This window comes from Palaemon carinicauda, chromosome 27 (genome assembly GCF_036898095.1).
Source record: "Palaemon carinicauda isolate YSFRI2023 chromosome 27, ASM3689809v2, whole genome shotgun sequence".
NCBI lineage: Eukaryota > Metazoa > Arthropoda > Malacostraca > Decapoda > Palaemonidae > Palaemon > Palaemon carinicauda.
Genome location: NC_090751.1, coordinates 65,979,731 through 66,003,525, shown reverse-complemented (window position 1 = coordinate 66,003,525; position 23,795 = coordinate 65,979,731). Strand labels below are relative to the sequence as shown.

The window sequence follows — 23,795 nt, the reverse complement described above, 5'->3', positions numbered from 1 at the left end:
ATATATATATATATATATATATATATATATATATATATATATATATATATATATATATATATATATATATATATATATATATATATATATATCATTTTTCCAATTCAAACCATAGGTATATATTTCATTAATGAACAAAATGAATCCAGCATCAGCTGCACGCAAAATCACTGGGTTCAAAGAACAAAATTAGCAAAATATGAATTTCATACACTCAAGAGTCCAATATATGCTGCAGTAAATATGTCTTTTTGCAGTTGCCTTTCAGAGACATGTTTAGAAATACGTGGATTCACCTTGGCAAGTGCCATTCTCATTATTTCCGCAACAAAGACTTTTTTTCTCGTCAATTTTATGACTTCCAACCTCGAAAAGGATTGCTTGCAAGGGTACGTTGTAACAGATGGTTTGAATATCTCAAGGGATTTCCTACTTAGCGAAAAGGTGCGCAACGATTTTGTGACAGCAGCGTTGAGAACGTTTCTGTTGAACCTGATTCTGCTGTAGTTCAATGATTCTGTCAAAGTTTTCAAAATTGACATCTGTGCGGTCGCAACATATGACCGTGCGTCGGACTCACCGAACCCAGGTTGGGGTTCCACTGGTAAAGAGAAGCAAGTTGATTTGACATTTGAGCAGCCATTATGAATAATGATTAAGTTAAGTAATCATTCATTAGTTTCTACTTTTTAGGTACATACTGTAGGTTTGTAGCTCTGAATATTCTAGTGAAATTCAACCAATCTGGCCAGAACATCAGGGAAAAAAGGACCAGGAAGGATTACGTCTCTGTTCTTCGATTGTTGTTATATAGACTAAAAACCTCTCATTTTTATACACGTGACTGGGACAGAGCCAAGGCCTAATGGGCTATTTATTCCATAGTCAGTGAAACCTTCATTGTTGATTGAACGTTAAATATTGATAAAGCTTTTGAAGTTTTTTCATCTTAAAGTTACCTTTACTAGAGGGAGCCAAAATGGAGAGTATAGCATTTAATACTTCTTACATCTGCAATAATTGTTTATGGAAGTAAACAATATTAGATATGCACACTTCCTTTTAAAACATACCGTCATGGATAATTATCTCAATAGAAAGTTATACAGTTTCAAACTTTATTGAATCCCAGTTCCTTATATGTACACTTGTCAAGCTTATCTTCCTCGTCCCTTGCACTTTGTTTATTTTGTGTGAGAGACATGGATACTAGCTTCGAATTTACATTTCTGTGGTAAGTGGGCAGTCACTTTAGTGTTTAATGCTACCACACTGAAATGAAATAACTGAATGGATAATTCGAAACAGAACTAATTTGAAGACAGTCCTTCTTCAAAAGGTTTATGGAGACAACATTCCCCCATTTAATGGCAAGTAATGAGAAATTTAATTCCAAGATTTATTAAATACAAATAACCCTTCTAACAAATTTATTATTCTGACTGATAGTTTTATTTCTATTTATTTTTATGTTTACTTCAATTAATGTGAATGCGAGAAGAATGACTCCAATATACCAAAACTAATGTATCCAAGACATAAAAACGAAACATGTATAAATATATTTGTAATAATTACAGTTGTATTGCGCAGTTTTACTGCAGAACAGTTTACAGCGGATAACACATAATACAAACGGCATGTGAAAACAATTATAAATTCAAAATAGCTATACGAGACCTTTCGCATGAAGTATGATGTCTCTCTTCATCTTTTTCATGAGGCGAATCGACATCCTCTCCCGCTCAGTCTGCTGACAGTGATCACACCAATCTCTGACGAGAATATAAGCTGGTCCCTGGAAAACACTTCCTCCAAACTTCACGTTAACATTGTACTTGTAAGCTCTTTCGTGGATTCTGATGTGACCATCGAGGAGAATATAGCCCAGAAACGACCAAAAGAAGTTATAGAAACACATTGAAAAGAAATAGATGATAAAATGTGCGAGGTATATTGCTACGCTGATCAGAGACTGAGAGAGAAACTGACCAAGATACTCTTGAAAGGTGGCTGCCAGGGTTTTGTCCCTCTCGCTGCTATTCTTTTGGGAACTATTGTTGAGCACAGAGGTGCCATGGATAAATTCCTCCCATATATTGATGACCTGGGCTTCTTGCATTAAACAAGGCTCCTTTTCAATCTTTGCGTTTGTTCGGCAACACTCCTCAGGTATTCGAAATAACGGTCTCTCATCAAAACTTTTCAAATAGGTAACCAGAACAGGATCGACATCAACATGTCTCACTGACTGATAACTATGTGGAACACGTTTCTCTTGATGTAACCGAATGTTAAGATTTGTCATGTTTTCCTGTATCCTGAGTCTCTGAGAGTAATTTTGTTTTCTGAATAGTGGAAACGGCCGGAAATGGTAGTGACTAACACAATGAGATTGACAATGAAATTTATTCGGATGCCTCCTTAAGACGCACATCTTGTTGGTGGCTATCTCACCACTCTCGCCATCCCTCTGGAAGGCATCTTCGGATTCTTGTGGGCCACAATTAAACCTTACGTTGCGACGTCCATCCATTTCCTACACTGCGAAATTCCTCTTGGCAAAAATAGCCTACTTCTTGTTTTACAACTTGATATACCACCTCACAGATCTGGAATGATTTAAAAACTGGTTAATTACGAAATGTTCCTTAATAGAAAACATATTTCAGTTATCGTCTTTGATTAATTTGAAATTGGACATTATTAAAATTACTTTAGATTTGCAATAGAAAAAAAAAAAAAACATAACACAAACTCAGAGGGAAGTAAAATTATGCATGGTTGGGTGAGTACAAAGAATAAGTGAGATTGAATAAAATGGGAGGAAATTAATGCATGGTTGCTAAAGGTAATTAAGTTCGTGTATGAATGTTTAAGTTCATATACATACAAATTTATAAGAGGAAAATTCAAAGCAAGACTTATACATTTGCAAAATAAGCATGTCAAGTAACAGTCTTCTTTAACAATGCTTGCTAGCCATACTAGAGCATGGGCTGAATTAGATCAAGAGAGACCCTAGGGCATTCCTTTAAAGAAGCTTCCTCCCAATCATCTACCCTCAGGAGTAGAGGAAGCTAAAAGTGTTTTAAACATTAAATGAATTCCCAATCCATCTTCTAATAGGTATGAGATTTTGTTGTTAAATATTACATTTCTTTTTTTAACATGAATAATAAAAATAGGTACATGAAAACATTAAGATAGCCAAACCTTACACAAATTTTGTGGAATAAACAGGATATTGTGACGGGCCGAGAGAGGCTGTAACTAAGAAGGCAGGATGAAAACAACTGATTAACTTTATTACAGAACATCCGTTTATATATACATAAACCCCAGGCAAAAATGACATAAAAGCATAACAGGCTGTAACTAAGAAGGCAGGATGAAAGCAACTGATTAACTTTATTACAGAACATCCGTTTATATATACATAAACCCCAGGCAAAAAGGACATAAAAACATAACAGGCAAAATTTGGCAGGGACGACCAACGTGTCGCCATACACCATTTCAGCTGCCGAGATGTCGAGGGCGTCTTTAGGAGTGGTCCTTAGTCCCAGGAGGACTCAGGGAAGCTGAGTGAACCAGTTGGAATCCTTGCAGCAGGACATCAAAGCTGCTTTGAGGGTGCGATGAAAACGTTCAACCATTCAATTGGCAGCGGGGTTGTAGGCAGTTGTCTGATGTAGGATGAGGCCCAGGAGATTCGCTAATGATGTCCACAATTGAGAGGTAAAAGTGGTACCCCTGTCAGAAGTAATATGCTCAGGGATAATAAATCTTGCAATCTATCCAGAGAGTAAGGCAGATGTACATGAGGCGGACGTTGCAGTTTCCATGGGAATGGCTTCAGGCCAACGAGTGGAGTGGTCGATGACAGTAAACAGGTAACGATGTCCTTCTGATGTGGGTAGGGGGCCTATAACGTCGACGTGAATGTGGGCGAAATGACGCTGAGGTTGAGGAAAGGTGCCCACTCCTGAATCCGTGTGCCGATGTACTTTGGAAGTTTGACAAGAAGTACAGGCACGGACCCAATCCTTAGCATCCTTAGAAATGCCGTGCCAAATGAACTTCGTCTTCAGCAGCTGTGCAGTAGAACGGCATGAGGGATGTGAAAGGCTGTGAATGAAATCAAACAACTGTCGGTGCATGGGAGCAGGAATCCAAGGTCGCGGTCTACCAGTACTGACGTCACAGAGGAGGGTGGTGTTGGAGTCGTCAAGGGGGATATCTTCCCAACGGAGGGATGTGCATGATGTCCTACATGCTTGATACTCTGGATCTTGTCGTTGGGCTTCAGCCAAGGCGTTGTAATCCGATCCCAGTTAAATGGCAGCCAACGTGATTCTTGACAGGGCATCGGCAATGGGATTCATTTTCCCAGGGACGTGTTGAAGGGTGCAATTGTATTCAGCCATGGGGGAGAGATGTCGGCGTTGAAGGACGGACCATGCACCAGGGACATATCGTCTGTGCGAATGACGAAGGGCGTACCTTCTAAGAAATGGCAAACGTGATGGACAGCCATGTGCACCGCCAGCAATTCGCGATTGAAGGTAGAACAACCCGATTCTGCCTTGGATAGTTTTCTGCTGAAGAAGGCCAATGGGAGGGGCGAGCCGTTGACCACCTGTTCAAGTACTGCACCAATAGCAACATTGCTGGCATCGGTGGAGAGAAGGAGAGGGGCATGTGGGATGGGAAAAGTGAGAGCTGCAGCGGTTGATAGGGCCTTCTTTGCATTGCAGAAATCCGCTTCTTGAAGGGGACCCCACTTCAGGTCTTTTGGCTTGCCCTTGAGGGAGGCGTAGAGGGGAGCAAGAGTGGTGGCAATGGCTGGCAGAAAACGGTGATAATAGTTGATCATGCCCAAGAATTCCTGCAGAGCTTTGACGGTCGAGGGCATGGGGAAGTTCTGAACGGCTGCTACCTTCTCAGGGAGTGGATGGACTCCTTCAGGAATGATGCGGTGCCCTAAGAACGACACTTCGTTGGCGCCAAAGGTACACTTGTCGTACCGGACTACAAGGTCGTTTTGTTGCAAGCGGTCGAGCACGATGCGCAGGTGACGGAGGTGTTCCTATTTTAAGGAAGAGAACACAAGTATGTCGTCCACATAACATACACAGAAGGGGAGGCCCCCTAAGATGCCATCCATGAGACCTTGAAAAGTGGCCCCAGCATTATGAAGGCAAGAACAGGAGTAAATGAAGGTGTATGTACCAAACGGAGTGGTGATGGCGGTCTTAGGGATGTCTTCTGGGTTCATAGGCACCTGATAATACCCTTTCAGGAGGTCGAGGGTGGAGAAAACCTTCGATTTGTGCAGGTAGGAGGTTACGTCGGCGATGTTTGGGAGGGGGTAGTGATCCGGTTCTGTTTGCATGTTCAGGCGCCTGTAATCCCCACACGGATGAAGGGAGCCGTCTTTCTTCAGAACGATGTGTAAGGGTGACGACCATGGGCTGGAGGCCTTTTGGCAAAGGCCCATTTCCTCCATTTCGGTGAACGTCTGTTTGGCGGCTGCCAATCTTACCGGTGCCAGACGTCTGAATTTTGCAAAGACTGGGGGTCCCGTCGTCTTGATATGGTGATAAATATCGTGCTTGGCAGGAGCCGTGGGCGTTTGGCGAAGTTCTGGACGGAAAACTTCCGGGTACGACGTGAGAAGGTGGGTGTAGGTATCCGTGGGTGTGCTGATGTGGAGAGCGAGGTTGGAGGGGGTGGGTTGAAGAGGTGTCGACAAGTACGAGTCTGCGTTGACCAATCGTCGGTGGGCGACATCGACCAGAAGGTGGAAATGAGAGAGGAAATCCACACCGAGGATTGGCAATGTGACGTCAGCAATGAGAAACTTCCAATTAAATTTACTGTTTCCAAACGATAATGTGAGGTTCTCGTAACCGTAGGTGGGTATCGCAGATCCGTTAGCAGCTACCAGGCGGACGTTGGCACACGTAGACAGACTATATCATGTCCTGAAGAGTTCCCTTGGCAAAAGAGAACGACAAGCACCTGTGTCTACCAAAAATCGCACACCCGCCGTTCCGGCCTCATGTAAAAAGAAAAGATAAGAAACACGGGAGCCCACTGCCACGAGCGATGGCCAACTTACACGTTTTTGGCCACTGACAATCCTTGGCACATTTCTTCGCGGCTGCCCCGAATCTGTAATGGTAGTAGCAAAACTGCGGCCGATGGGCGGCAGTAAGTGGCTGTAGAAGTCGTTGGTTGGGGCGCGAGCAAGTGGTGGGTGATGGGTGGCTTTGTCGCCGCTCCGGCACGTCACGGGTAGGCGTGTATGTCCTACGGCATTCACGTCAGATTCGGTTGACGTTGAATAGGTGTCCTCTTTGTCAGGAGTGGAGGCGTTGATGGAGGTCTTGAAGGTCGCGAAGTGGCTGTCCATAAGGGCGTTGGCTTTGGTCATCAAGTCCTTTATGGGTATACTATCGACATCAGGTATGGCAGCGCGTACAGGTTCAGGTAAACGGCGTATCCAAAGAGCACGAAGTAGGTTCACCTCACGAGGAGAGCCGTCTGCGGCAGGTTGCAGGCAAGCGATACTGGTCATATCCCTGAGGGCGAGCAAAGCCCTTTGGTCCCCCAATGGTTGTTGAGAGAGCTGAAAAACTTTGCTATACGGGCGGCTGGCGACTGCAAGGTATGTTTTGAAGGCGTCATACGCTATTGGGGTGTCTCCTTGTTCACAAAGCCAGTCGGATATTTCCGGGAAGGTGTCCTCGGGTATTGCCGCGAGAACATAATCTGCTTTGGTGGTTGAGCGATTCATGCCCTTGATGCGGAACTGGACTTCTGTGCGCTGAGACCAAGCAAACGCCTCTCGGCTGGTGAAAGACGAAAGTTTCAATGGGGCGGTGCCAACTTCCGTGGAGTCAGCCATAGTACCAATGATGGGGGTGGGGGGTGGGGGGGGGGGGGGTGGGGGGGTTGGAAGGCGGGAGGAGCGAGTCGACTTCCGGGGTCACCAATGTGACAGGCCGAGAGAGGTTGTGACTAAGAAGGCAGGATGAAAGCAACTGAGTAACTTTATTACAGAACATCTGTTTATATATACATAAACTCTACAGTAGGCAAAAAGATCATAGGAACATAACAGGCAATTTCATGTTCAACCGACAACTGTTGCTGTTAACAGTTAACGGTGAGAAAAACAGACATGTTTATTCAGGTCCTTATCAGTGCGAGGGGAGAGCGAAGGTACAAAGCATAATATATACAAAAAAAAAAAAAAGGTCGTTACTATGTATGATCGTGTGACACACGGTTGGTACAATATTATGAAAATCGAATGGCAGGCTTAATGATGTTCTTTAAAATTCATTATGGATATTTCATAAAATACGTGTTAGGAAATAAACCAAGAGTAAAAAAAGATTTTATAGCCTTCCCAAGAGAAAATTTCCAAAGGTTTACTAATTGGTTTTGTCTAAGTTTGTCAGTTTTAATAAAAAAAAAATCCTGATATTTTGTGGTCTATACTTAATTCCTTCTAGCCTTAAAGAAAGCCCTCTCAAGAGAAGTTAGTGACCACTAAGCTAGGAAGTAGCCACAAGATTGCACCTACATTATAGAAGTATATCTGAAATATTCTCTTGAATTTATTTTGATAAAAGTCTGCGTGAATTTTTTTTTTTTTTTTTTTTGAGACCTATATATTTATCTTACGAGTAGGTATAAAACAATAGTAATCTCAGACCAACATCCTATGAGCATACCTCCACCAATAACTCAAAATCTTGCTAATTTTCTTTCTTGTGTGCTGTTAGATTAACAAGAAAAGAAAAACAAAGTGCATATGTACTGTACTGCACTTAATAGCTCTTCTTCTAAGATAGATTTCAAGTGCATTGGTATAGGAAAATAAATTTCCATTAACACCTTTTGATGAGATTGTATTCACTGAGACCAGCGCTCGCAGACGGCTTGAACAGGAGCACCAAATCTGAGAACTATTCCTACTACATTCATCATATATTAAGAAACTAAGAACTTTAAATGTAGATAATGGTAACGATGGAATGCTTTTTTCGCTTAGTTTCTTAAAATGGATTATCATATGCCCATCAGAAAATACACAAAAAAATATTCCATTACGACCTATTTTCGCATCTTATAAAATAATCCAAATTATCAAATATCCAAATATTTAGTTCCCATGTAACTGTTATATACAATTAACGGATATTCTTTATTCAATTCAGCAAACATTCTACCTAGCATTATATCGTAGGACACTGACTTCTATATGTTGAGGTTTGAACTTTGATTTCACACCCCTATTCACAAACATGCCGTTGCACGCGACGGTTGCTCTTATTTAAAAAAAATCTCTGATGATAAAAACATATTTCTTTAACGATTTTAGCAAGGTAGATTTGAAGAAACTATTAGAAATTGAGGAACATGTGCTGGATAGGCATCTCTCGGTGTAAGGCTATCATTTAATTAAACGCTATGTGGACGAAAAAGAACAGACAGCTGAAACATTTTTAGAGTATGCTGACGGCTTACACTCTAACAAATTTAACGATTCACCATAAACATGATAATCAGCTAATCTTTCTAGGTATTTTAATCTCTCGATAAGTGAATGTTTTAAATGATACTATTTAAAAAAAAAAGACTTTCTCATGTCAAGATATTGATTTTTATGACTGTTATTCATCCATGTTCAAACATAGCAGCATATCCATACGTTATCACCCAACGGGCAAAACATCCTTAATGAGATTGAATTTATATCACAATAATTTTAATATAATGCTTATCCTCCTCATTTATTTAAAAATATATGTAAGGAACTTTCAGTAGAGACTTTTTAAAAAACCAAGTGTATATTTATAAGTGTAGAGTCTAAATATATGTGTATCCCTATTGTCCCCCACCCGAAAAAAAAAAAAAAAAAAAAAAAAAAAAAAAAAAAAAAACATGCCCCTATTCCTTTCGTCCATTTTTCAAAAGCTGCAGTTATATTGGGTTAATATGTAGGCTAAACATCCTTAGGCACTGAGTTCTTCGAAATTCCCTCACGATAAACGAACACCTTGATTTGATGTGATCTTTGAGGTTTCTTGATTTACGTACCAAAAAGGCAAGGTTTGGAAATATGTTGAAGCTAACAAAAGATTACTCAAGGTGAGAATTAATTCTCACCCGGTAGTCCGTCACTATAAAGCCTCGGTCACAACCGAATATGCGTCGTCGGAATCAAGGTCTATAGATATAATCTATAGACCTTGGTTGGAATTCGTACGACTTCTACGTTTTTGAATCTCAGATGCACTTAGAGCAGTTATTACTTTTGATTTGGTTACCATGGCATTTCCTTCCTTAACCTGATTGAAATAGTTTTTTTTCCCTATGCCTTACTATATATAAATAATTCGATTTACTAATGATATACAGTATTTATTAATACAGTATGTCAGAATACATGATGATTTCAGGTTATGATGCTCGGTATCGAAGCAGCCTTTGGGCTATGGGAATGATGATCATAGTAATGATATTGCTAAGATTCATTTGAAAATTTGACTGACAGTGAAGAAGGTGGGTCCCTCTCTGTGGTGGCAGTACCCAAAATTTAAATTAAGAATAAAGTTATTTCTTCTTTTTAGTTGAAGGAAGACATCGTATCGTGTTCGGGCAAGGTTCAGAGGAGTTAAAAAAATAAAGACTGAATGGCAGAACCAATAAACTAAATACGGTACACATTCTAGATGAGATACGTGACCCAAAAAGTCGAATTTCGCAATAAACCTGTGAACTATAAAAAGAAATTGCTTGGGCAAAAAGGAAAATAACTGCTTGATATACAAGTCCAATTTACCTAAAAATTATATCAACTAAGATACAAGACGAAATTCAAAATATGCTAAGTTCTTTAAGTAGAAAAATTACAATACAAAATCTATAAATGATAATGGAATGTAATATGCTTCCGGACACATTCACATATTCCTTCTAGCATAAAATTTCTAAGATTTGTTGCGAGGTCAATGACATTGAAAATTTTATTCAACCATTTCAATTTTAGATGATCAATGACATTGAAAATTTTATTCAACCATTTCAATTTTAGATGATATATAGATATATATATATATATATATATATATATATAATATGGGGAATGTGTATAATCAAATAAATAACCTTTGGGAATGCATTTGGAGATCCTATAGCTACAAAATGCTTCTTCACTCGTGACAAGGGCGGTCAAAGACGTATTACGACTGCCATCAATAAGACTCCAGAAACTGTGGATGTCACGGTAAATCCGGATGGCTTCGGGCTATTTCAATTTCTCGGTCGCCGATTCCTTTCATGTATCAAAATATGGTGCACAAGAGATATGCGACTTGAATCAGAGGTACTACCTTGCATTCACTTCGTCTCTCTCTCTCTCTCTCTCTCTCTCTCTCTCTCTCTCTCTCTCTCTCTCCTTTATTCTGTATGATCATATAAACTAAAAGGAAAAACTGATGGCCTACTGGGACCTATCCAAAGAATTAAAAGAGTTATGAAGAATCGTAATCTTACGGAACTGTTTGACGATAGGAGTAACTAACAAACCATTCGATAACGACAGTGTCATAAAGAGAATAATTGTATATTGCATTATTCTATATTGAATACTTTTATTTGAAGGTTCCATGGTAACTTAATACACGGGAACACCAAAGCATACTAAAAATATTTTTTATGTCCATTGAACATTATATGTGGTACATGAAGATGTTTAGGTTAATTAACCTTTTTCATTGTGTGACTAATCTAGGGTCTTGATCGTGACCCGTCACACTACTCATATAAGACACATGCATATGAAGAGCTGACTCATTAATATAATGGCGTAACTCATTCAAATAGTTACAGCCTCAGAATTACTATCATTAAATATGAAAGTTTATAATGAATGTAATATTCTAAAAAGCTCTTGTGCGAGAAGAAAAATACTTGCAATAAACATGTCTTCGTATATATATTGAGACTTACAGTTTTAGAAATGATTTAGGTGAGAATACTCATATCTCAGAGAACATGTGTACGAAAGAAATGTGCTTCTTAAGGCCATCGATTGGGTCGAAGAAGATCAAAAGGTCGTTGATGAAAAGGAGAGAAATTATAACAAAATAAAACTCTGATATGGATATCATTTAAATAAAATTATTTTTTTTTATCCGATATTAGTATGGATACACATACACAAAATAATTAACATTCGTATCTAATTAAAATTAAGTTTAATGACACCAAGATACTTCTGAAGTTAAAGTCACACTGAAGAAGGAAATGACCTTTCTTGCCTAAGCACCCAAGAAGAAATATCATCTCCAAGTCCCTAAAGATAGTATACTTCTCCGGCAAACTATAAAGTGTCAATAACACTTCACGATAACAGAATCACTTAGAAGCGCCCGTGCAAGCACGACTGATCAATTCTCTCTCTCTCTCTCTCTCTCTCTCTCTCTCTCTCTCTCTCTCTCTCTCTCCCTTCTGTAGAGGGTTAAAAATTACCGTGAAACACTCTCTCTCTCTCTCTCTCTCTCTCTCTCTCTCTCTCTCTCTCTCTCTCTCTCTCTCTCATTTTGCGTAGATACAACTTTTGACAGTTACAGTTAGCAAAAGCTATGTTTGCTTACACGGATTGTCAACGCCTCATGAATGCATTATTAGTATGGTTCTACTTCCGGAGATAGTTAAGCGAGACGCCAAACAAATTAGCCCACTATCTCGCTCACTAGAACTCGACCAGGTCATCCTCTGCCTCAATTCAGGAGGCTAGTCAATTATCATTCAAATATCTTAGAGGCATTTTATCAAGTCTTCTTCTTTCCCTAAAAATTACTCATTGGTCAGTGGCCTAGCTATCACGCATCGCTTCTCTTGGTGTAAATTGTGCCATGCGAATTTATGACTTCATTTCATACCAAGCTTATGTGTACACTCGCGCACACATCGTTAGAGGTACAATTGGCTTCATTATTTCCGGTATACTTCTCAGAAAGCTAAGAAGACGTCTGACAGATGTACATTGTAGCAGGTAACGCTGTATTTAGCAAAAGGGAATCTTGACGACGCTGCCTGTGCAATATAAACGTGGAGCTTGTAAACACGTGACTAAAAGCCTTTCTATATATATTTTACGAAGTCCTGTTAAGCAAATAAAATTAATTTTCTATACAGCACTTTGAACAATTAATAACAACGATTTTAATCATGTGTTTAGTTTTAAACGCTAGCCTTTAACCCTGTTTTTAAATTCTATTCCTTTATCTTGTTATTCCTCAAATTTTCTTTTTTACTTCTGGAAATATATATATATATATATATATATATATATAGATAAAAAATATATATATATATACATATATATATATATACATACATATATCAGTATATATATATATATATATATAATATACATACATGTATATATATATATATATATACATGTATATATATGTATATATAATATACTACATACATACATATATATATATATATATATATATATTGTGTGTGTGTGTGTGTGTGTGTGTGTGTGTGTAGGCTACATGTGTGTGTCTTTACAAGTACGTCTGGTGCAAAAGTATATAAGGTATTGTTTTCCGTTATTCATCTTACTTTTTCATATTCATTGGCCAACAGTTACTCTTGCTAAACACAGCGTTACCTGCTACAATATACAGCTGTCAGCTGTCTCCTTAGCTTCCCGTGAAGTGTACCGGGCTTAATGAAGCTAACTGTACTTGATGTAGTTATTACCTTATATGAAGAGAATATGGAAGGAAGAATTATTAAGTCAAAGGATGCGACAGTAAGTAAGATTTCATGCATCTTTTTTGCTAAAGATAAATAAAAAGCGTTGATAAAAAAAAAAAAAAAAGACTTCATACGAATAGTGACTGTCCTTTGCACCTGCTTAATAACTCATATCTAAGACATCCAGTTACATTCGAAAGACATCGTTGTTCATATCAACTTTTAAAACTTTTGTTTTTTCAATCATACTAACACACCTGATAATCATATAGGGTTTCATAAACATTTGTCCCCTCATTTCATATTAACTATTTTACGGATTAGGTTTTTTCCTTTGATAGGCAGTTGCTCAAGAAACACTCCTAGAACGAGTGTACTGATGCTACATAATACGGAATATGGTTGCAATTAAAGATATTCATATGACAAGACTCACTGTACTGCACAGGAAAAGAACAAAATACATACGAATCTTTACCGGTTTCGCGTTATATAGTTCAAACATCTCCGAGAGGACTAAAGTACTTAATTTTAGATATAAACCCTGAATGAGGCTGGTATAACATCAGGCGCTTACCATTTTTCTACATATGAATTACTATAATCATTTGAAGTTTATTTACGATTGAGATTTAAGAAGTAAATTTTCTTTATTCAAACAGAACACGATGAATCCAAAAGCATCAAGTTGTAAAGTACCTTTTCGAAAGCAAGTGGTGTGACAAAGCTAAAAAAATACTTACTCATTATATCAGACTAAGTGTTATTTAACTATTTATATAACGCTTCTAGCTGATAGAGATACCTTGACACGTTAACGGTTTTGCTGTAACTGACGCTAGACAGAAACGTGAAATCATATTGAAATCCTTGGAGTTACCTAGTAGCCTTTGTAACTTTGTAAAATTGGAGTAAAGCGAAATAAAATACAAATATGCATTAAGCGCTGATTCTGAAAAAAAAAAGGATGTAAACTAGTTTGTAATTTCATGATGTTAACCTGTTGACATTGAAAATACACACACGATTTTCAATTCTATAGCAGTTAATTGCAATCACATTCATACAGTCTAAAATATGCCTGTCACTGAGAGCTGTAAATAGCTTTCGCCAGATTCCTGTTACGAGATTGTGAGTCGCAGACTAACGAATGTTGAAACCACAGTTCAGCATAACTTTCTTAAGTAGTCAAGAAAGTATTTCTGCAACTGCTCCCATAGCTGACATTTCCATTAAAAAGAATGATATATATATATATATATATATATATATATATATTATTTTTTTTCAAAAGTGAGGCAACATACTGACGCAAAATAGAAGCAGAATTTAAATTGTCATCTCGTGTACTTCAGGGTTACTGAAAGTTGCATATCTAGTTTGGCTTAAGATTTATAGATCTACACCATGCGTTTTTTTATCCACTTCTGTGGGCATAAAATGATGTTGGTGGAAGATTGGTGTAAGCTTTATCAACCAACCAACCATTTACTGAGTGTTACTATAGTTTGTTGCTTCACATGTACCATTATCTAATCTCTTTAATACGGAATTGCGAGAGAGAGAGAGAGAGAGAGAGAGAGAGAGAGAGAGAGAGAGAGAGAGAGAGAGAGAATTTACTTAATTATAATTACACTATAGGACGAGACTGCAAGAAACCCTTTGCATAAAATTTATGTTAAATACATGAATAAAGGAAAAAATAGAACACAAAATACAAGATAAAGAGTATTTTAACAGGTCCTACGGCGACAAGTAGGACAAGAGATGTGACATTCCAGGTCCACATGAATAGTACAGCTACAGTGACGACATATATGATTGTATAGACAGCAACCTCCCCACTTACACAATAGGAGATTTAAATGCAAGACACCATTTCATAGGTCACCCAGGCACAAATACAATAGGTAATGCTTTAAATCAACACAAAAGCAATAACCTCCTAACACACATAGGCTCAATGTTCAACACAATGACAAACAAACTGGATGAACAATTCCCCAACAGACCTGACATACTTAAAGACAACAGAGCACACCTAAACTATAGCATATCACCAGGTCCAATTACAGCATCTGATCACATGCCACTCACAATTAAACTCCCAACTAAAAAAAAAAAAAAAAAAAAAAGAGAAAAAAAAACATTAAAAAAGCTAACTGGGAAATCTTTAAAGATACTATAACTAGTAAAATAGCCACACAGGAACAAGAATTAGATCTGAACAACAATGAAACCACGACAGGAAACACAATAAACTAAGCAATAAATGAATGGATGTCTGACATCTCAGAAACAATGGAAACAGTCTCCCCAATAAAGAGAATATCATACCATAAACGCACCCCCATATAGCGACTACTTGAAACTACGAACACAACAATTAAATTACCTACAATTAAACACTCAGGTGGATAATGGTAACATAGACCCTAATAAGACACATTCAAAATGAAATAATTGAAGAATCCAACAGATTAAACAGAGAAAACTGGAACAACACAATAGTTAAACTAGGACAAATATACAAAGACCCAGAAAAATTTAGGGAAAAACTACAAAGATTTACTTATAAACAGTAATGGTGATAAAGTAGAAGATACCAAAGATCAAATTAAATTACTAACCGAAACATGGGCAAGCACATTCGAAATCACAGAAGAAGAAAATGCAAATTTCGACAGACACAGAAACGGAAGTCTTCAACTTCCTACAAGGAAAAAGGGAACGAATAATCCCCTGTCCAAACCCAAATCTGCAAAGACTGGACGAGGACAACTACTTAATAGCAGACATTAAAATGCACGACACGAAATAATGAAAGCAGTTAAATCATTCAAACACAAAGCACCAGGTAAAAGCAGCATAAACTAGCTAATGCTATCAAAACTGCCAATGGAGGCGTGGAGAAGACTCCAACAAATATTAAACCTTACACTCTCAATGGGATATTACCCAAAACTAAACAAAGAAGGAATTCTCAAACTTACCCCCAAACCAGGGAAAGACCCTAAACTGCCAGCAAACAGAAGGCCAACCACTCTGCTGGAAGTGCTGGGAAAAGTCTTTGAAAAAAGCATAAACACAAGACTAAGGAGATTCCTAGAAAATAACAACAAACTCTACAAAAACAACACGGTTTCAGAACAGGAAGAAACACTGAAACTGACTTCATGGCAATTTACGAAACTATAGCCATGAACCAGCTAAAAAAAAAAAAAAAAAAAAAAACCACCAATGCAATGTCATCTGCAGAGATATCTCAAAGGCATTTGACAAAGTATGGCATGCCGGCCTCAACTATAAAATACTCCAATTAGAACTACCAATAATAATGGAAAAGCTCCTCTTAAGCTACATAAACGACAGATCTGTCAGAATACGTATCAGAGATGGAAAACTAGGAGAAACAATCGATATAAGAAGTGGGGTACCACAGGGGCATACTATCCCCAACACTTTTTATAATCTACACAGCAGATATGCCAACCACCCCCGAATATGCCATAGATTATGCCTATGCATAATCCAAAGGATTTTTGAAAATAAAAACAGGAAGAGAGATCAAAAGAATAAATGATTATAAAAACAAGTGAAAATTAAAACAAATAGCAACAAATTTCAACTCTCATCAGTATCAAACAATAGACCAGTACCAATGACAGTAGACAGCATAAATATTCCCTTTAACGACGAAGTTAAAAGCCTTGGTCTCTCTATCAAAAGAACATATCAAACAAAAACTCCAACTGACAAAACATAGAAAAGGAACATTAAAACGTTTCAAACTATTGGATAAAAACATAAGAATAAAACTCTACAAAAGCCTGATAAGACCTCTATTCGAATATCCAATAGCACCAGCATGCACACTTGGCTCAATCAAAAAGGAAAACCCTACAAAAATTCCAAAATGGAAACAAAATACACATACATGGCCTAAACCATCATAATAACACAAATGAACACAATGAAACACTCCACAACATACACAATCTCGAACCAGTAAACGTCAGATACCACAGAAGAGCCACACAAGGCTGGGAAAGATTAAAAAACATTTACCCAGAACTCGCAACAACAAGTGAGGAAATAACAGACACACAAAATGAGCATTCCTGGTGGAAAAGGATAGCTCCTTACATAGTTCAGGATGAACCAAATCCGGAGTATTAAAATAAACCAATAAAACAAAAGTAGACAGACATAAGTAAATAAACAAGGCCCAGAAAGGAATAAGAATGAAAATACAATTCCCTCGAAGGCTGGCAAGAGAACCCACCTCCTGGATGTCCACAAGGCATGATGTTACGAAAAAAAAAAAAAAAATAAATAAACAATCAACAACAAAGAGCTATTTGGTCTGCCCCAATCTTTTCACCTCCCACTGTACTTCACTTTAACACTCCCCCTCCAATCCTTATAATCCTTACCCCCCCCCCTCCACTCCCACGTATCCTATCCCCCTATACTGTAGCTGTATAGATTATGCATAGCCTTATTCATAGGTCGAATTTACAGTTCTCAAGCTTCTTGTTTTGTTACGTAGCCTACTAACATTATTAGAAAGTATATTCTCTGATATAGATATTATTATTATTATTATTATTATTATTATTATTATTATTATTATTATTATTATTATTATTATTATTATTATTATTATTATTATTAGCTAAGCTACAACCCTAGTTGGAAAAGCAAGATGCTATAAGCTCAAGGGCTCCAACAGGAAAAAATAGCCCAGTGAGAAATGGAAATAATGAAATAGATAAACGATATAAGAAGTAATGAACAATTAGAATAAAAAATCCTAAAAACAATAACAACATTAAAACAAATATTTCATAAATAAACTACCAAAGGAGTTATGCCAGCCTGTTCAACATAAAATCATTTATTGATAATGCCTTACAAAATATCTCTGTTTATATTCTTTTTCTAAATTTAGCGCTCTGGATTCATGCTTTAAGCCACACAGAGAGAGAGAGAGAGAGAGAGAGAGAGAGAGAGAGAGAGAGAGAAAGAGAGAGAAGAACAATATTGGTCGTGAAATTGGTGAGATTATCATCACTTGTAATTCTAAACAAAACTGATTTTCTTTTCTAGGGAAAATATTTCACGGGGTTCAAATGTAAGTATCACATTGACTTTTAAACGCGTCAAAATATGGTGTTCCATGTTCCTTGATGTAGTACGTTTGAGAAAATGTAACCAACATTTTTTTTTCCTCTAGAACTGCAGGCTCAAAAAAGTGTAAATAAATTAGGAATGTTTTAATTACTCTGTAAAATATATCGAATATTTTACGGATGGTCCTTCTGTTAACACCTAATGGTTATGTTGAATGTTAACTACGATTTTTTTTCTTAAATTCCAGTACTAGTTCTATGTGTTACACCTCGATAAGATATGAAACACAAGAATATATAATCGTAAAATATCTATCGTCAAAATTTTCTTTACTGGTAAATCATATTAGATTAACAGGACAAAAATATAACATCGAAAGTTAAGGAGCTACCGGTAAAATGTAATAGTTATCCTTAAACAATTGTAGATTACGTTTTCTACTATTTTCTTTAAGAAATGGGAAAATAGGGTTAGTACCGTATACAACGTAAGGTAGATAAATTTGATTTCCCCCCCTTTTTTTTTTATTCAGCTGTGTCTTATCATATCACAAAAATCTTCAACAAATAAAATATTTATAAAAAAATAAAAACTGACTATTATAGTTTTTAGAATTAAATAACCGAATCACATACTGTATGTGGCTAATTCACCAAACTCAATAACGATATAAGAAAGAAAATCTTTCCCGAGTCCGTAAAGCTAATGGATCGAGTAACATATAGGCCTACCTTGTTATGCATTGCAATTGTCTTAGAGTTCCATGACGAGAAATACTCAGGTTAAAGTAATTCTAGTTACTGGAGTTTATGCAAACGAAAGTCTACAATGTGATACACAAGTTCAGGGACAGATCGCACGGTTTTACTCAAACCAGTTTTAATAACAGTGGCATTGATGATGATGATGATGGTAATTTATTATTATTATTATCATTATTATTATTATCATTATTATTATTAAACCAAACTTTTTTTACACATACTACTGGAGTACATTTAGCGAGGGACATAGCTATGTGTTATACATTATTGTTGTTTGATGAAAACTGTCCGTCTGACATAATGACATAAACTTGTCGTCACTCTTGCATTAGGTGTACTGTATTTTCCTTTTAGAATGAACAACGTTTAAAATAAAATATAGCTTCCATATACTATTTAAAGCCCTTTACGCCCTAATACAACGCAATTATATATCACAGTGGGATTTCATAAATGAAAAAGTTAAATCTTACTCCGAGATGTTTGTTCTTAGGTAAGGAATTAAAAAAAAACTTCCTTGTTTATCTATTATTTTGGTTTCCATTGCACATATTTTCATCTCAGTATTTTTCTTATTTCGTCCTTTTAGTGACATTTGAATATTTTGTATGCGAGTTGTATTCGTAAGATCTCTTTATCTCCGCCACCTTTTCCAAACTTACAATATCCTTAAAATTTCCCTGACATTTTCCATTCTGCTTAAGATTCACGATTATTCCTCGGACAGCTATCCGTATAATTTCTTGTTATGTTAAACTACTCTTGATTCTATCAATTCTTCCTCTTCAGGTCTGAACCTTCCTCCCAGAACTAATCCTCTCATTGGTTTTATTTTTCATTGCTTCATTTCTTAATTATCTCATTTACTCAATTTTACAGCAGCCTGTCTGAAGGGACATTTCAGCTTGCTTGTTATGGCATAAAACATCTAGATGCTGTAAATGGGTTATACTTAAGAAATACTCAAGTCGTCTTCAAATTTGGTTGACAAGATTGGATTACGGAAGAATGCATCTGGTCTGTGAGTTTCTATCCTTCACCCATTGTCTATATACTGTTTACCTGTTCAGTAAAAGGTTAGTTTTTGCTATAAATCATGAATATTCTTGTCCCTTGTCTTTTATTTGAAGTCTAAGGATATCTTGAAAAAATACCTATGCCTAAATATACTGAGTATCAATAAGTGTCTCTAGCTGTTGGTAAAACGATTAAAAAGCAAATGAGATCAGTCAGGCAAAGGATGTAGTAGTTTTAAAATCTAAATTTATTTGATGATTGTTCTTATTGAGAACACAATTGCAGAAACTGTGCTGTTGGAGGAAAGTTTGAATTTTTGCAAGCCTTACACGTCTACGTCTAGGCTTTACATTTCACAAGTCAAATCTAACACTTTGGTGTTCGATTTTCACGCGAGTAACCTCATCCCAGAAATCAAAGCTTACAAACTTGCAAAATTCCTTAGGAGAATTGTAATTAGTCACACAGAGCCCAACCAGGTAAAAGGATTTTATCAATTCTCTGCTTTCCCAAAGTGCAGTTCTTCCTTCCGCTTTCCCATCTTTGTTCCAAAGCTTCTCCGTTCTATCCCCTGCATATCATCCAATAACTCTTTATAACATCTAACTTTCACAGCGAATCACAAACCTTTGTTTGATAGGTGACGTGGACAGTGCTAATCTCTTGACAAAAATTGGCTTGTTAATCACAAATCACCGCATCCTCCTCCCCACATTCCCCCCCCCAAAAAAAAAAAAAAAAAAAAAACATGGCCGTTATTGGCCATGAAAGGGATTAATAGCAATACATGGAATCTTATTTTTTTCACAAACCTATCACGTTCCATTTTCAAGCGACCAAAAATCCATAAAATAATCTGCTCCAAGACTCATTCATGTTCCCTTAATACCACATCCCTTGATATTAACACAAAATACACAAACACACACACACACATACTGTATATATATATATATATACATATATATATAATATATATATGTGTGTGTATATATATGTATATATATAAATATATATATATATATATATATATAGATATATATATATATATATATATATTATATATATATATGTCTTATTTAGAAGATGAATGTCACCAAACTTGTGTGTAGGTGACATTCATCTTCTAAATAAGACATATATATATAAATATATATATATATATATATATATATATATATTTATATATATATATGTCTTATTTAGAAGATGAATGTCACCAAACTTGTGTGTTTTTAGAAGAAAAGTGCGTCTTGAGCCTAGTATAGGGAAACACTACAGCACATACATTTAGGTTTGTATCATAATCCTGTTACGAATAACCAAACAACTGTTAAAATATTGTTATCGAACAAACGCGCTTGCAAAGACTTCTTATCTAAAGAAAAAAAAAATACAGCGTTTTCTTCATCAATCAACTTCATAAGGTGAAAGTTTTGCAAATCTTGGAACTTCGTAATTAGCCAGACTTAATTTTCAGTGGGAAATTTGCTCTTTAGTCATAAGATTCCAATGCGACCTCTTACCTTTGTAATGTCACTTGTAGGATGTTAGCCGACGCTTTGTGCGAGGTGGCTGTTAGATACTAAAAGAGAGGCGAGATGAATGCAAGTGAGGTTTATTCACTTCTAGACAACGAGCTTAAGTACAGATAGTTGAAAGCAAGACTAACACAGAATTCAATCAGTATAAAACATGTGATAGTAAGCTTAAAGAGGTTTCTAATGTCAGTGCGGGGGAGAGCGAGAGATAAAAAAAAGTAATAACGTTACAGTGTGCATGAAACACGTGCGGTACAACTTCTTGGGTGATTTGATAGGCCAATGGCCTTACATAATCGCCCCCCTCTCTCTCTCTCTCTCTCTCTCTCTCTCTCTCTCAGTAAACTATTCAAGAAAGAAGATATCGATGTCTCTTCGAAAGTTCTTAAGAAAGAACCTTATTTCAAATCCTAGTTTAAATATTGATGATCTGTTAAAATATTCTTATTTATCTTGACACACACACACGCACACACACACACACACACACACATATATATATATTATTATATATATGTAAATACATATCTCTTATGTTTCATAGTTTATTCTTTACTTCGCCATCTCTTTTTCTTCCTCGGTTGTTTCCCTGCTAAGGCCGTTGTATTTGAAGGTTTTCGCTTTTTCAACTAGAAATGGAGCAAGGGTGTTCATAATATCATAAATAATAATTCTTTATTCAAAATTCAAGATGCCATGAATGGATCAGGATTATGGTAATGGAATAATCGAGGATGAAACGATGTTGGCGGGGAAGGGGAAGGGGTGGGGGTGGGGAATGGGGGGAGGGGGAGTTGAGGGTGGGGTTGGGAGGGTGAGTGGTTGATGCGATTCCGGGGGAGGAGATTTTGTCCACCAAATTTCGTTTTTGATTTCAAAATTATTCCATGATAGGCGATGTGGCAATTTCAGTCCCTCTTCTGTTTAATCACGCAGCGGCAGTGAAACAAAATATATTTATTTTTGCCAGTAATTGCATACCTATCACTAATAAATTCGTTACAAAATTTCATTAAAAAATATCATACAAATTCAAAATACCCAGGTAGAGCAATCAAGCAAAAAAAAATTGTCAACAAATTACAAGTTCCAAATTGAAAGTGGAAATTACGCACTCGAAAATTACGCTTTCTATGATATGAGAATGTGCCTTTGATAAATGCCCCTTTCAGTTAAATTTGATAAAGTTTTAGTGGTATTTTAGTAATGAAATAAGTGAAGATATTGGAGAAAACAAAGACGTAAGAGACGGGCACCGTCCTGCCAATTAATCATTCTATTACCCAACGCCACTCATGATTAAATCTAGCTGAGTTATAAACATGTAAATTCGTGGATTCTAATCGCATTATGAGGGAGTCGGTCTTCTCCAACACTTTCTCTTTCCGCTTTCGTGTTTATAGAAACGCTAGTTTTGTGTTACAAAAAAAAAAAAAAAAAAAGAGAGAGAAAAAAAATGGAAAGGAAAGATGAAATTATCTTCAAGCCCAGAAGTATGTTTGATATTTCATGTGATATTTAGAAATGTTTGCCTTCCATCGTAAATTTCCATTTTCTTTAAAAATGGTCACCCTTTAAATCTTGGTCTACTTTAGGTCAAGTTACTGATGCATGTATATAATGCATATATTTACATACATATGTGTGTATATATGTATACATATACATATATATGTATATATGTATACATATACATATATATGAAAATATATCACAAGCACACGTGATTTCAATCAATGTAAATATCACCCACGAATGGCATTTAATACCGAATTCTATCTTGGGAATATATATCCACTTGGAATTCATTTTATGGTAACAGCTTCTGGCCGGGTGGAGATTCGAACGTGTGCTTGTGATATATGGTCATTTAAAATAACCACGTGTAGCAAACTCACGATTCAGCTATCATGGTGGATATGGGTTTATTTCAAGTCTATGAACAGATTCCTGAATTCGACAGGAATATGTACGGGGACTTGTCATAAACTTTTATCTCTCTTCATAGCTCAGTCGGTAGAGTCGTTGCTGGTATGGTGTCCGGCCCACAGGTAGCGGTTCGAATCTCCACCCGGCCAAAAGCTGTTACCATAAAATGAATTCTAAGTGGATATATATTCCCAAGATAGAATTTGGTATTAAATGCCGTTTGTGGGTGATATTTACAAATACATATATATATGAATATTTACATATATGCTTGTATATATACGCATATATGTTTATAACATTTGTATGAATATATATATATATATATATATGTATATATATATATATATATATACATAAGATAAACACATATGCACACACACACACATATATATATATATATATGAATATATATATATATATATATATATATATGTATATATATATATATATATATATGCATACAGTATATATAAGCAAGATCAGGGGTAACCTGCCTACACAACTAGGGAGATAACAAATTCGGTTTGCGTGTCGCCGCGTCCCTTCTCCTTAGCCTTTATTTCCCCTTCCCATCTGCCAGAGTACTCCGAACTTGTTCCCA

The 23,795-nt window shown here is 36.5% G+C and overlaps 1 protein-coding gene across 2 annotated transcripts; it reads right to left on the bottom strand.

Moving 5' to 3' along the window:
- Positions 1–1,157: 1,157 nt before the first annotated feature.
- On the bottom strand, positions 1,158–15,880 carry LOC137621209 (uncharacterized). Of its 2 annotated transcripts, none has more exons than XM_068351615.1 (2): positions 15,798–15,880; positions 1,158–2,612 (listed from the first exon to the last, which is right to left on the bottom strand). In XM_068351615.1, the coding sequence occupies exon 2, from the start codon at positions 2,534–2,536 to the stop codon at positions 1,670–1,672; it is 867 nt and encodes a 288-aa protein (XP_068207716.1). In that variant the 5' UTR covers positions 2,537–2,612; positions 15,798–15,880; the 3' UTR covers positions 1,158–1,669. The 2 variants fall into 2 exon arrangements, with proteins under 2 accessions (XP_068207716.1, XP_068207717.1); XM_068351616.1 differs by lacking the exon at positions 15,798–15,880 and adding an exon at positions 13,548–13,632.
- Between the last annotated feature and the right edge of the window lie 7,915 nt (positions 15,881–23,795).